Source organism: Dryobates pubescens, chromosome 6 (genome assembly GCF_014839835.1).
Source record: "Dryobates pubescens isolate bDryPub1 chromosome 6, bDryPub1.pri, whole genome shotgun sequence".
Classification (NCBI taxonomy): domain Eukaryota; kingdom Metazoa; phylum Chordata; class Aves; order Piciformes; family Picidae; genus Dryobates; species Dryobates pubescens.
The window spans coordinates 36,482,255-36,497,614 of NC_071617.1; the positions used below are offsets into that span (position 1 = coordinate 36,482,255).

The 15,360-nt window shown below is 42.6% G+C and overlaps 1 protein-coding gene across 1 annotated transcript; it reads right to left on the reverse strand.

Moving 5' to 3' along the window:
* Nucleotides 1-1,176: 1,176 nt before the first annotated feature.
* Nucleotides 1,177-14,588, reverse strand: HNRNPU (heterogeneous nuclear ribonucleoprotein U). Its single transcript, XM_054162330.1, has 14 exons — nucleotides 13,650-14,588; nucleotides 12,397-12,508; nucleotides 12,224-12,297; nucleotides 10,033-10,172; nucleotides 8,382-8,481; nucleotides 7,097-7,209; nucleotides 6,459-6,722; nucleotides 6,108-6,227; nucleotides 5,535-5,663; nucleotides 5,004-5,172; nucleotides 4,234-4,473; nucleotides 3,570-3,769; nucleotides 2,430-2,501; nucleotides 1,177-2,036 (listed from the first exon to the last, which is right to left on the reverse strand). The coding sequence occupies exons 1-14, from the start codon at nucleotides 14,371-14,373 to the stop codon at nucleotides 1,983-1,985; spliced, it is 2,511 nt and encodes an 836-aa protein (XP_054018305.1). The 5' UTR covers nucleotides 14,374-14,588; the 3' UTR covers nucleotides 1,177-1,982.
* Between the last annotated feature and the right edge of the window lie 772 nt (nucleotides 14,589-15,360).

Consider the following 15,360-nt stretch of genomic DNA (forward strand, 5'->3'; position numbering starts at 1 on the left):
TTAATTACACTAAGCTGTTTTTGCAAGTCTAAAGAAAATTCCATTTCAGCAAAACAGATTTGGGGTCAGACTCCCCACATTTCTAGTTCATTATATAGTGTTTCTTTAAAGACAATTTACATTTTTCTCAAAGGAAAGGGATGGGTTAAAGCAGTATTATAACAAGGAAGTGGTGCTGTTAATGTTTAATGTCAATATGCAATGTCACCTGCTATAAAGGCTAGAAGAGCAACACAACTTTACCTTTACTTCTGAAGACTATTAAAAATTGACTAACATTAAAGTTCCAAGCACACTACACTGATGCTAGGTCTAGGCTGCTGCTGCTGAGCCTCTGCTAGTCTGTGCACTGCCCTGAGGAACTCGGCATGCAAGCTCCAACCGCCAGATGCTGGCAGTGACATGTGTTTGCACATGTATACCAGGGTTCAATTTAGAACAGTTATGTCTCTCCCATCTTACAGTATCAAAATGCAAGGAAATTAGCAGCTAACATTGCCACTACAATTTTACAAAAGCATTAATCTGAACAAAATAGCAGTTGAAATAAATTGAAGCTGTCTGCTCAACTCCAGGATTCATTCTCTGTGACAGCCCTCCTGGTCCTATTCCCTATCATTTCTTCCTCTACTCCTTCCCTAATGTTTATTTTACAATAAATAGGTTAAGTGGATTTACATGATGCAAACGTAACTCAAGACTTTTGCTCTGTACATAACCATGGTAAATTGTGAGATTATACATGTGATAGATCGCTAACAGAGCAACCACCAGTTTAAAGAAACACAAGTATTTCAGCATGTACACAGTAATGAGTTTAAAACTGTCCAACATAATCACTTCCGTACATTCTCTTCCTCTTTATAGCCTGAAAGGGATTTTAGACCTTGATGGCAACAATCCCAGAACAAGAGTAAAATGAATTTATTTTATTGCAAACAAACGTCTAAACTTCTCCACCCACTTTCTTTAAAGAGAAAAGGAATCAGCAGGCTAAGGAGATACACCCATTTGAGAATTGACATGATTAAAAATTAGATATAAAATGGGTGACTCACAGTTTCATTAGCTTACAAAATGGTGGAGTAACTACTACAAGTACACTAGGTATACAGTATTTTGTGGGGAGAGTTATACAGACACACAGCTAACTTCATATAGATCCCATTAGACAACTGGATTTACAACAAGTTTTGTTTAATAAGAAATGGGCAAAGCCAGCTTCTTTTCAGAATCAAAATGCAGAACAAATGGAAAAGAAATTATGGTGTTGTACCTTCACAAGTTTGAGCCTCCACAAATAATGCAACCAAGTTTTACAACTTTTAAGAGCTTCTACATACACTCCACCTTCACTATTTAGCCCCAGGTTTCCTCTTTGCCCCCCAACATCTTATTGAGTTCAAACGTTACAAAAAAGTCCTAGTTATTGCCAGAAACTTTTAACTCCCCCTCCTCCCCTTTTCCACCCAGAAGCTTCATAGAGAGAATGGAGTGTAATATGGAGCTTTACATAATCTCATGGTATTCATGAGGGCTATTAAGGAGCCTCTATATGAATCTGGTTGCTAACATTTCTATTGTATTGTGACATGACTCACGACTGTTTCTTAGAAATTGGGGGATAGGGAAAAAGGAGAAAATTCTTTAATAAAAAGACACCAGGTACAAAGCAAAGTTTTACTTTTTTTGTGGTAAAAAAAAAGTCACATTTTACAGATAAAATGTAGAACCCTGAAATACTGACACATTCTCTTATCGTGCACAATGCTGAGGTTCTCTTACGAACCACTTTAAAACTGCAATTAAAAATGTACAAAAAAAAGAAAAGGAAAAAAAAAATCAACCCACAAAGCTTCTAAAAAAGGAACCCGCAGGCACTTCCTCTTGTGGAATGTTTAAAAAGTTAGCCTACTAAAGAAAACAGTCGACTTCTTGTGAAGGTTTTGGAGAAATATGTATCAGTTCATTTATTTGGGTATTCAATAATATCCTTGGTGATAATGCTGACTCCATGGCTTCTGACCCCAGAATTGCTGCAATAAATGGATAAATAGTTAAAATTAACCTGCAATCACATTTCTTACAGAAACAAGACATGAGCTCTCTTGCACCCTGAAAAGATTAAAAGCCCTCTCTAATAGCAGCAAGTTCCTAAACTACTGAAGGCAGTTAAAGGTTCACTTCACAGTAGTAACGTGAAGCCAAATACTACATACCATTAAGACCAATAAGCCATAACTGATATCTGATATATCAAGGCCATCAAGCCAAATTAAGTTTTGCACAGAAAACTATTTATAGTGGTACTACCTTCGCATTAGAAGATTCTGTTATCTGGTTTTGATTACACACCTAAGTCTTTAAGACAGCACTTTGAAACATTCAAGTTAGCAATCAGAGAAAAGGTAGAAGTTATGACTACTTACACCCTGCTGCCACTGGTTGTAGCCCTGAGATTGGTTTTTGTAGCCACGATTATTTCCCCTTCCTCTGAAGTTCTGCAAGAGGACAACATTTTAGTTACGTCCATATGGATTTTTCAAGAAGCGTACTACTACCACCATCACATACCACATAGAATCCTCCAAATACAATGTATCAGGCCTAGGTAAGAAAAAAAAAACCCAAAATATCCCTCTCTGAAATACACTACACCACCAAAAGCTGACCCCTCCTCCAGGCAACTGCTGCTTAAAACATGGTGCAAGAACCTTGGAATAAGCCAGCTCAAACTGTTGTTGCCAGTGGTCTGAAAAGCTGGCTAATCCATTTTGACTCAAACTATTTCCAGCTGCCCAACTGCACCAGGACAACTGAAGATATAAGAGGCTGCCTATTTTTAGTTTGGAAAGGTTGTAGTTGCTACAAGGATGTGTTACCCGATCAGACAAAAGGATATGGATCACATAACTGAAAAGGGAAACACTAGTCGACAGAACTTCAAGTGAAAGTTACAATACAAAAGAAGGACACTGAAACTAGTAAATAAAATGTGACATTTCTCCTGTTTGTCAGTATTAGACAAGCCTGAACCATGTTTGCTAGCTTGGGCTCCATCTGCTGGCTCTTCAGTAATCTAAATTATGTTTTCAAATACTTCCAGTAATAGTCCATCAATTAAGACCTAGGCTAGTATGTCTTTACTCTTCTTGTGTCTGTTACCAGACACCAAAACAAATATACTCTCCAGAGCTATTTCCATAAGTTCCCTAAATGCTTGCTTAAAGATGCAACTTGACCCTAAAGTCAAACAACAATTACTATGATTTGCAGAAAAAAGTGGGAAAAAAAACCCAACAAAACCAAACAAGCAAGACTTCACATACTCCCTAAAACTGTTAATCTTCAACAGACACAAGGTACGGTCCTGTTGCAACCCTCACATCAGAATCTTTTTAGGCAACATTCAGACCCCTGGGCACATACACTGAACTAGAAAGCTAGGCCTTTAGCATAGGATTAGTGTAATATCACAACCGAATTTGTTGTTACTCACAGACACCAAACCTTTCAAACAACATCCAAAGTACTGTAATTCAACTAATAAATCCCCATAAAAGCATCACCTGGTTATAGTTTCCCCTGTTGGGCATTCCTCCTCTGTTATAGTTTCCTCTGTTCGAGTAGCCACCTCTGCTGGGAAAGACAGGGCCACGAGGATACGGGTAGCCAATTGCACCACTGCTGCCACCACCGCCGCCGCCTCCACCACCTCGCTGAGGCATGTTGCCTCCCCTCCTGTTGTATCCACCACGATTGCCAGGGACTGCAGGGAGAGAGTTACTTCAGGTAATTGTTAGGTCTTAAGGATTTCTACTAAGTGAAGACGATAGGTTGAAATAGCAGTGGTATAAAAGTGAGTATCCAAATTGGGTGCAAAATTGTCAATGCAGAGATTAAATCAAATTAGTTAGTGAAAAATGGAACTTTAACAATGGAGTAGCCACTCCCCCTACCCCCAATACAGTCTAGTACTGAAGTGAACAGCACCAAGCCTAACACAAACTCAAACCTGCACCTCAAACCACAGGCACAATTTAATCCATGCTTTTGACTTTTTTTAAAGTCAAAAGCTCACTTTTGAAGCTGGACAGTTAATTTTGCAGTAATGCAATAAACTTATTAAATCAGAAATCAGGGTTCCCACTACATAACTGTAAGTACTGCAACATTTTTGCTCCAGACAGCAGCTGCAACCTCCAAAATGTACAGGCTTATTTCCAGGATTACCTCCTCCTCTGAAATTGCCACGCATGTTGAATCCTCCACGTCCTCTCTGACCCCTATTAAACTGATTTTTATTGCTCTTCTTGTTCTTCTTTGAGCCAGTATTCTGTTTCTTTTCTGGCGGAAGAGATTTCTTACTTTCTTCTTTATACTGTTCCAAAAGCTTTTGAGCTTCTTCTTTTTGCAACTCTACATAGATTATTTCATCGAAACATTCTGCTACCTCTGGCAGTGTGAAGTTCCCTATAATTGCAAAAACACTGAGTATTCAGCATCTACACTCAGCTACAATCAAAGCTTTAATTTTAACCATCCTTCACCCATTCTTCCTCCCACTCCCTGCATTCCCTCAGCATAAGGACAAAATTACATAGTTTGAACATTTAAGAAATGTACAGTGACAAAGGAATAAACAGGTCTTCATGGAGTTGCCAGTACTGTTCCAAACCTTGAAAACATTCTGCCTATATCTTTTTTCTTTTATAAGCCTCCACTCAGAATATCAGTTTCTGCCAAATATATCACTTATATAGGGCACTTTATGCCAAGACAGCTTTGTGCATCTGCATGAAGCGTATCAGCATAACTGAGTAGTGTTAAGGACTGCAGCAGAGGGAACACATTATAGTGTTGTCCTACAAGTTACAATAGTCTTCCAGTTTTGCTTAAGTACAACTGTTTAAGATAAAGTGATTTTTCAGACTTCACGTTTACTTAATCCTTTAAACAGATACTCAGCATCCTAAAACACAGTATAGGATTATGTTCCATGCCTTTCATTTTGAGAACTGCATGCTCTGGAAGATCTTTTCCCTCCACCTCTGCCTTCTTTTGTGTTCTTTGCTTGTAGTCTTCATCTTTTGGGCAAACAACAACTGCTTTGCGCTGGAAGCCTGCAAACAGGCACATTTTTCTCCTCTGCGCAGCTGCAGACACATTTGTCTGAAAAAAATGCAGTAACTTACTACACGTAGCTGTCATTGTAAGAGTTAAGGAAGTCAACTTATGGTGTATAGACTTCACCTCTACAAGAGCTTGCAACGAAGTTTACAAATAACTGGACATAAAGATGCTGCATAATGCAAAGTTACGAGTTCATATCCACGTGTTAAAAACACTATTCCTCCCACATCCCATAAATCCAGAGACGTTCAGCAAGCATTTGCAGTAATATCTCAACTTTGTGTCCCATGAGTGAGTACTAAGTGAAACAACTGCTATTACATTGTAACTTTAATCCCATTTAATCACTACACTATACCCTATAACAAATTGCCTTAACCATTTTTCACTGAAGTTTCTACCTGATCCAAAATGAAATTCCGCTTCTTGCGAGCTGCAATCTCAATGAACTTTCCAAGACACTGTGGAGCTCTCTGCAACAGCGTGTTAAGTTTTCCAGTGTCTGCCATCTGCCGCTTAAAACCTGCAACCTACAGAGAGATTTCCCAGAATTAGAGTGGCCCTCAATGCCAGTGGCTGACATTTCTTTGCTAAATGCTTTCACTTCAAGGACGGTTCAAATTCAAGGCCATTGTTACAAACTCAAAACTGAAATTCCCAAACCCTCCATAAGACACAGAGTTTCCTCAAGACTGTAGATGAATCACTTCAGAAGAATCTAAGCTATACTTATCACATTGTTGAAGCTAAATGTTCGAAGTACAGGGATATAAAAAGAAATACAAATAGTCAACAACAGTTGACTATTTATTATAGAGTGCACAAAAACCTTCAGAATCCTGTTGTGCCATGGATGAGTTAACAGCTCAGCAAGGCAAAAATCTTTGTTTCTAGCTAACCAGTAGCTCATTTCTTTAGACCATGAATTTAGAACAATTCTCTAACACATAAACAAATATCATATTATCACTTACCATCATTTTGTCCATAATAGTATTTGTCCCAAGAATGTTGTATTTCCCAGGATTTGCTGCTGCATGTTTGGTAACCCAAGTAGTCTTGCCAGCTCCAGGCAAGCCAATCATCATCACCACCTATGACGACAGGTTCTATACTTGAAATACTAGTTCAAAGATTTAATTTAATATGCAACTTAGACCAGCAAGCTTAATGGAAACTGAGGGTGTGCGTGCAGAGATAAGAGTCAAGGATATCAAGTATTAGTGTCTCCAAACAAAATGGACAGAGTTGTATAATCTACTTAAACTCTGTCACTTCTGTTCATCTATCTCAACAACTCTTAAGATTATCAACACAAGGCTTACCTCACAATCCTTCTTTTGCTCAGGTCCTTTTGGTCCTCGGACCCTATCATCCAGGGGGACCTTCTGAATGAAGGTGTACTCCTCAGGTACAGGAAAATAAGGTTCCTCCTTCTGACCAAAGTTGAACTCAACTGCACAGTTATGGCAGAGAACATGTGGGAAGAGTGGCCGCCCATCAAGAACTTCCTTACTGATTTTGAATGCAACACCAAGCTCTTGTCCGTTCTTGGAATATGAGAGTTCCACTTCATCACCATCAAAATTCTGGTTTTCAGACAAAGCATTAGTTTGGACAAAATTACTCACCTGGCTCTATAAAGTTTTATTAGTCATTTCACTATATTGGCTACATTTACTCCATTTCCTAACATTGTTCTATCATAAAGGAACTATTTCAAAGTTTTAAAATGAGTTATTGGCAATGACCATCTCATTCAAGATCTGTTTTAAAGACACTCATCTGTGAATATGAAATCTTAACATGTTGACAGCAGTCACTGTTGAAAGCATGTGCTTTGCCTCCTCCCTATGTCAAACAATCTGCCTTGCTCATTTTTCTGTTTACTGCTTCTCACATCAAGGCAGTCTAAAAATTCAATGAAGTTTTTCCTCAAAAGAAAATAGAAGTGAAAACTTACAGCAAAACATCCAATCACATCATTTTCATCAAACTTCTCACCAAAGTCTTCAGTCTCACAATTGCATGTCTTTATTCCTTTTAGAGAATACCCGTAAGAAAATTCTTCTTCACCTGAAGAAATAATTTAAACTTACTAAAAATAGGCATTTTAACCCAGCATTTAAAAACCACAATTTAATGCTTTACAGCTATTAACAGTAAACTGTTATTCAGAATGTTTTTATTAATGACAGAACAGGCAGTGACCCCCAGAGCTAGAGCTACCTCCTGTGTTCAGAAATACAATCTCCCTTGAGATAGAACAGCAGTGTTTTCCCCATCCCAGTATTAAAAGCCATATGCTCCTGGTTCCAGGTTTGTGTTGACATAAAGCTGAACTGCCAGATAAAGACATGAGCAAGTATTTTTAAACTCTGAAGACCTGATTATGCACCAGTATACCTGTAATGCAGTTAAGTCAGAAAGGCTTTCTGAATTTAGTCTCCAGTAGCACTTACCCCTCCCCATTTTAAAGGGAGCTTAGCAGACATTCAACCTGTGCGACAGCTGAGGATGAAGCTGCAAGGAACAAGCTAACAGGAAGTGTCAAACAGAGACTCAAGTGGAACTTAAATACTTAACTAGAAAGCTGCTACTGATAACATAATACACCAATTCATACGCATTTTCCACAACAATAGGTCTCAGCAGCAGGTATCAGTTATAAAGACCATTATGGCCGGTTCTTGTATGTCTAATGAAATTGTGTGGGTTGTTTTTTTGTTTTTGTTTTTTTTTTAAATCTTCCTACCTGCTGCTTTCAGAAATTAAGATTCTTACCCCCACAAGTGAAAAAAACAACAGTTATGTAGTTACCCAGGAATTTATCTTCACTGGTTATATGTTATACCATACCACACCCTTAAACAAACAAACTCCACCCCCCAACCCCCAAAGAAAACAAACAAAAAACCCCACAGTTGGAAATCCCCCTCTTCCTGTTTATGACACTACAACCAAAGGAGAAATCCATTATCTTGTCTGGTCTTAAAGAATGTGCTCCACAATGCATATTTAAACACTGAAAGAATGAACTCTCAAATCATGTGTTCCTTACAGAGGCCTGAATACTTAACGACTTTATTTTGTGTCAGTAATGCACTTCCTTACACCACATCCAGTGAATGATTCAAGTTTTTCAGCATTAACATCACTGAACTTTTCCCATATGCTTAGAAAAACTGCCTTAAGACTTCAACCACATATACAATCAATATGAAAGTAAAGAAATGCTTAAGTCTTACCAAGCAACATTCCGCTTGTGTTCAGAGACCAGCCCACTCGTACTTCATGTATGTCAATGTCTTTTGTATAGAGATGTTTAACAGGAATCTTTTCTGTAACCTGTTTTAAAATTGTTAGAAGGTATGCAATATTAGACACTAACAAACTAGAAACACTAAGGTAACATCTGGAACCTTTAGATCTTTTTTGACTAATTGCCTTTTTCAAAAATAAAGCATGCGTAAGTATGTGGAAGGAACTACAAATCAGTGACTTGGCAATGAAGTTTAAGACACTGTAAACCTTCAGAGCACTGTTAAGACTACATAGCAGGCCCTTCTCAGTGGCCAAAATCCTCTATTAAAATCAAAGATGTATACTTTTTTTTTTAATAGCTGACATGAAGTTGGGATCAACAGTAAACTATTTTGCCATTAAAATGTGGTAATGGATTAAAAAATGCTTTATATAGACAAGAAAAGTACTACACTCATTCCCTTCCACAGTAAGCAGACTTCCTGGACAAACTGCCAGCTTCCAAACAACATAACCAGATTAAAACTAACTAAATTAAAAAACCACAAACAAACAAACAAAAAACCCCAACAAAACAAAACACCAAACAAATCAAGCCCACCTAAAGGTATTGGACTCTGTAGGCAACCAGCTATTTTCTAACTACTTTCACAAGCTTCATGAAATTAAAGTGAAAAATGCATCAGGCATACTAGTTTCCACAACTATTTAAGACAGGTGACTGAGGTGAAATTGATTTGAAAGTGAATAGGGCAATAAATACTGCCATCAATTTCACTTCATCAGCCTTCCAAAGTTGTAGGTAACAGACAAAATCAACTCTGTGAAAGAGCAAGGAGAATGGGACCTCTGCCCCCTACAAGGTAGTGGTCAGATTTGCAAGTACTAGCGAATGAAAACAGTATTTACAGGAAAACAAAACAAACAACAAAAAACCTTTAAAGACATTAAGAGGAAAAAGAAAATTTTTAGAACTCAAGCTTTGTGACACCTGTTTTTCTTTCATCAAAAGGTTGCACAAATTAATACAAGGCTAATTGCTCTTTGCCATTCTTACCCTTCAGCAAACTCCTGCTCTCAAAATTCAAGTACCTACTAAATACTCACTTTCACTGCATAAACAATCCCAAATTATTCAGGTTGGAAGGGACCTCTGGAGGTCATCTAGCCTAAATTCCTACATAGAGCAGGTCAAATTGACAGGATGAAAGAAGAGTAAAACAGACTGCCGGGATATATAACCCCTTCAAAAAGACAAAACCAATGTGGATGATTTGTAACCTTCATAAAGCAGAAGCAAAATTCTGATTAGCAGGTATCAAAATTCTTCAAGTGCTGATGTGTGATGTGTCAAATAAAAGTACTGAGTCAAGAACAAGACCAGAAGTTGCACGCGGGGCAAACTCAAATTGACTTTGTTCTGGTTGTTACATAGAAGTTCTTAGAAGTAAAAAATGCGGTTTTTCAAATTGAGACATCTTTTATCAAGAACCATTTCACAGGCTCTTAAGAGAAAGCCTTCTGAAAGTCCTGTTCACCTGAATTAGTTTCAGTTGTGTCTGTAATACCTGACAAGTATAAACATTGTATTTAAGCGTGCAAGACAACCTCCCATAAAACATTAGTTTAACTCACCTTCATTTCAAAGCAGACTTTGCCTTTAGAAACTCCATAGGAGGCTCTCCCCCCAGCCCAAAGGAAAGCAAAGCTTTCCATGGTCAGAGAGGAAGCACTAAATCGGTCTCTTGAGATTTTAAAATGCAGGTCACAGTTATCTGTCAACACAAAATGACTCTCTTTACTCTTTTCACAAAATGAGGTACAGCTGTCCAGTTTTCTGCATCAAAGGTAACTTCAGATTTCAAAGGTGATTTTCAAGACCAACTGCCAGGAAGAGCTCAGCATCTTTCACAGAAGCAACTGAACACATGCCTAGGTGAAGCTGCAGTCTGAAACTCAGCCAAATAATCTTAGAAAAACCTAGCTAACAAGAGTCATTTTTAAAGTGTCATCTTAATTTCTGTCACAAAATTCCCTCTATTTATTTCCATCTGCTTCAAAAACTGCACCTCATCTCATCGAGCCTTTTTTTGTTGGTTACCTATTTCCATCAACACAGAGGGCAACTGAATCAGCTTTGTGTTCTTTCAATTATTATCTAGATACACTTTTTAATGTAAAGATTTTTCTTACCCCTCATGTCCAAACCTAATGGAAGCTGACAACAAGAACACAAGCATTTTTAAGTGCTGAAAGTAGAATCCTCTTTGGTTACTATAGTCAATTAACAAGCCAAATTAGAGTAAGCCCATTAAAATAAAGTGCAGATAGACTGGGCATGCAGAATGTGGTAAAGAACCTATCTCACTCTAACAAAACCTGCACAATGAAGTAACCTATCAGTCCAAGAACTTAAGTGAAGCCTTTGTTTTACAGGTATCTTCAGAGTGGCATACCATGAAATTTCAAACTAATCTTCTAGTTGGCTTCAAAAAGACCACATGAAATGGTACCAGGGTGTACAGGACACAAAATATGATTTTCCCCAAAAAAAGAACCCACAGAAGAGACTACAAATCAATCTGATGGTTAAAAATAAAGGGTGCAAAATGAGCAAGCAGGGAGTTTTTCTGCCCTGGTGTAAAACCTGCATGCTGGCAGAGTACAGTAAAATGCATTCTTCCCTGTATTGCTGATAGATCTCATGCATGAGGCCTAGTTTGCATACGGCCACCCCCAGCTGCCACTATGTTTGTGATCCAAGCGTATTCTTATTAGTACTTCCACTTATGTGAAAACCAGCTATGAATCATATGGATGAAACCCCTCTCTGTAGATTACTTTCCCACAACAACTGAGAGCAGAAATTGAAGTAACAGCTTCCTTGTAAGATACAGGTAATCAAAAGCACTTGAGTGCTAAACCTCTTACACCTCTGGATTATTATGGTCCAGAAAAGAGGGTGCCAAGCTGTTACACAATTCAGTCTTAAATCTATATTTGATTCTGATCTCCAAACAGTCTACTAGAAAGAAATAAAAATATAGCTACTGTTCTTGGGAAACATCAGAATCTTCAAAGGTGGCTACTCACACCATTAGCAGCTAGAAACTTGAGATTTAATTACCGAAGTGTCCAGGATGGTGTATTCAGTGATTTACATGACTGTAATCTAGTATCTCCTTCCACTTAAAAAGACTTCTCAGGGGTAAACACACACCTTTAAATATGCCAGCAAATATGGCAGGTAATGAAAATTTTAAGCTTTCTTTCCATGGCACTTTGAGAAAAGAAATCTGAGCATCATTGAAGTTTTCTAATGCTATACTAAGTTTTTATACTTACCTTTAGAAATACAAATGCTAATTTTGCCTCAGCCACTCTACATCACAAAACCCTAACTTTTAAAAAAAAAAGCCATGTTGGTATGTGAATAGAGCTGAGCCTCAACAAGTTATGCAGGAAGCTCACTTCACAAATTGGCTGACTGTAATCACCTACACTATTGAATCCTAAACTTACGATTTCAGAAATTTCAGTGTGCTAAATAATCACATTCTCAAGCTGTTTCTAGGGGTCTTACTGCTCACTCTATACTTGGCCAGCTTGGTTTCCCTTCAAGATTAGTGTTTGAATATTTTTTAAAAAATTCTCCACTCTTCTGCCCTTTTCTGTAATGAAATGAGGTATAAATACAATTTTAAATTATTTTGATGTTGGTAACATGCCAACAAGTGTATTAATCCTAAACTTCTGAAAGTATGTTCTTAAGATTAAAAGCGTAACATCACATATTTCCAGAGTAAAGGAAAGCATGTTTACTTACAAGTATCAAGACAAACCACTGTGTCATCAAAATGTTCATCTTCTTCTTCAACAGGAGGCTGAGGGGACTTGGCCCTGAACAAGACAAAAGAAAATAAAGCAACAAAATAAACATATCTGTACTTTACAATCACTTCTCATTCACAAAACACTGTATGGCATCAAGGTATTTACCTGCTGTACTTGTTTTCCTCAATGTATTCAAAATATCCACGGCCATGGTCTTCACGTGGTCTCTTCACTCCCCTCTTTTTCTCACCAGGTTTTTGTTCTGTTTTAGCATCTCCTGTAATAGAATCAATGATTTATTTTTATCCAAATTAAGGTGCTGAGCAATAAAGTTCTACACTATAAGAGTCTACACCAAGTGAAAAGTAGTCATAATTCTAAAAAAGGATCTTATTTTGTTCTATGACAAAACCCCACATCTCAAATTTTCTCAGAGAACTCAAAATTTGTCTGTTAAATCATCTCTGATGTGTGACAGATGTGGCCATACAGCAGCAGCTGGTATAGTCCTCCATATTAAGATCCCCACAGAAAAGCCAGGCTACTCCCAAGCGATACGCAGGAAGGGGAAGAAAAGAACAGAGGAAAAAAAAAAAAAAAAAAAAAAAAAAAAAAAAAAAAAAAAAAAAAAAAAAAAAAAAAAAAAAATCAGGACAGAATTAAAACCCTAACTCCCGCAAGGCCAGACCCATATCACTCCCCCCGCGCCAGCAGGCAACTCCCGGCTTCTCCCAAGGACACAGAGCGCTCCGCACGACTGCGCCTCCTCTCGGCAGGCCGTGCGTGGCGGCCCGGTAGAGAGCCCCGCGTGGGGCCACCCGCCTGCCTGAAGGGAAGGGATTCCGCCTCCTCCCGCCTCCATTGTACCAGGCCTTCCCAGCGCCATCCCGTGCAGCCACCAGACCGGACGTGACGTCACGCCGCTCAGCGCCTCGCAGCACAATACAGCGCGCCCCAGTGGCCTCTCCGCCATCACCCCTCCCCCCCCAGCCAGTCCTTCCCCCCCCCCCCCCCCCGTCTTCCCCCGCGCGGCCCAGCGCACCGGCCCCTTCCTCGCCCTGCCCCGCGCAACAGCCCCTCCTCCTTCGCCAGCCCCGTGCAGTGGCCCCACACGGGACCCTCGCCCCACCCCCGCCGGTGGCGCAGGGCCCGGCGCAGCGCCTGGAGCGGAGCACGCGGTGCCGCGCGGCGGGACCCCGCTCCCCCTCCCCGCGGAAGAGGCGCCGCCATCACGCCTGCTCCCGCGCGCGCCCCGGAAACCGCCCTCCAGGCCGCTGCTTTCCCCCCTCAAACCCTCTCTCTCTCTCTCTCTGGGGGGGGGTGTTCCGGCGGGGGGGGAGAGGGGGGTGCACGCGACGGATTAACGGGCTTTCTCGATACACACACCCCCCCCCCCCATTCCCATTGCGCACACTCACCCCCAGTAGCCTGAGCCCCGGGGCGGCCGCCGCCACCGCCACCTTCCGCTTTCTTCTGCTGCTGCTGCTGCTTGGCGGGGCCTCCTGGGCCAGAGGGAGACGCCACCTGGGGCCCCGAGGCGCCGCCAGAGGTTTTGCCAGGGGCTTCCTTGGCAGCACCGCGCGGCTGAAGGAGCGGTGGGGGCTGCTGCTGCTGGGGCGGCTGCTGCTCCCCGTGCCCGTTGGCGTCCCCAGCCGCTGCCTCCTCCTCGTCGGCGAGCTCGTCCTCCCCCTCTTGGAAACCCTGGTCGTCTCCGTTCTCATCCTCCTCCTCCTCCTCTTCCTCCTCCTCGCCGCCCGCCTCCTCTTCCATCGGGCCGCCCCCGGCCCCCGCCCGCTCGCCGTTCTCCTCGCCCAGCTCCATGGCGTCGCCATCGGCGGCCTCCAGCCCTTCCTCGTCGTCGTCCTCCGCGGTGGAGGCCGCGGCCTGGTCGAGGCCTCCCCCTTGGTGGAGCTGCGAGGCGCCCCCGCCGCTCTCGGCTGCCTCCCCCTCCATGCTGCCGTTGCCAGGCTCAATTGCGCTGCTAGCGGGGCCTCCCCCACCAGCCTCCTCCTGGTCTAACGCGGCCTGGAGCCGCTCCATGAGCTCGGCCTTAAGGCCCTTGTCGGAAAGGCGCCGCTTTTTCAGCTCTTCCTTCAGCTCCGACACCTTCAGCTTCTTCACGTTCACGGGCGAGCAGCTCATGGCGGCGGCGGCTCGATCCCTTGGGCGGCGCGCGGGCGGCTCTGGGCTGGGGCGGGCAGCGGCGGCTCTAGGTCGAGGCCCCGGCGGGAGGCGGTGGGTGGGTGGCGCGGCTGGTTCGTGCGGCTGCGGCAGCTGCAGAGCGGACCCGCCTGGCGCCAAATCCTTTCACCGAGCTCGCGAGGGAGACGCGCCTCGCGGGGCCGAGCACGCAGCACAGCTCGCCCCGCCCCCGCGCACGTAGTCCCTCCTTCCCCCCCCCCACCCCCCTAATTCCCCTCGCGCCGTCCCCCCGCCGCTACCGTAACGGCCGCTTTCGCGCCCCCATACCGTAAATACCCGCCCGAGCGCCGCGGGTCTGCGTGTACCCCGCCGCCCTCACGTGTGGGGCGCCGAGCTTCCCTCATCGCCAGGTCGCCGAGCGAAGCTGGAGGGGACAGAGCAGCAATCTCTGCCGGAACGCCCACTGCGCGCCAACAGCTGTAACTGCGCCATGTTGGGCAGGCGACAGTAGGAAGTGAAGCTGCAGGCAGTACAGTTGTCCCTTTTCCGATGCACCCCTTCGGCAAAATAATCTACTCGGGGCCGGAAACGAGTCGCTCTGTAACACCGTCCACCCTTCGGGCGTGGATTAAACCCGAATGACGACCCCCTAGACAGCCTTCTGTTACCCGACCTTCTCCCCGGCGCTGTTTTCAGGCCACAGCCTGGCAGCTAAGGCAGTTCCTGACCTCCACTCGGTGCCGGCCGCGCGGGCCTAGTCCACACAGTTTGTTGTTCAAAGGGTTTGAATACTGCCAACTCAAAATAGTTCCCCCGATACTGGCTGCAGCACTCAGAAGCACGTATGGTCATGATCTTGAACTAGACCAGGACTAGCAAGGATCGATGAAGTGCATTAACTCTCCACAGGACAAGTAGCAGAAGTCTGGAGCTCGGCACAGAGCCGATACATTAACAGAAACCGCTCAGTTTTCCCTCATTTTGCCT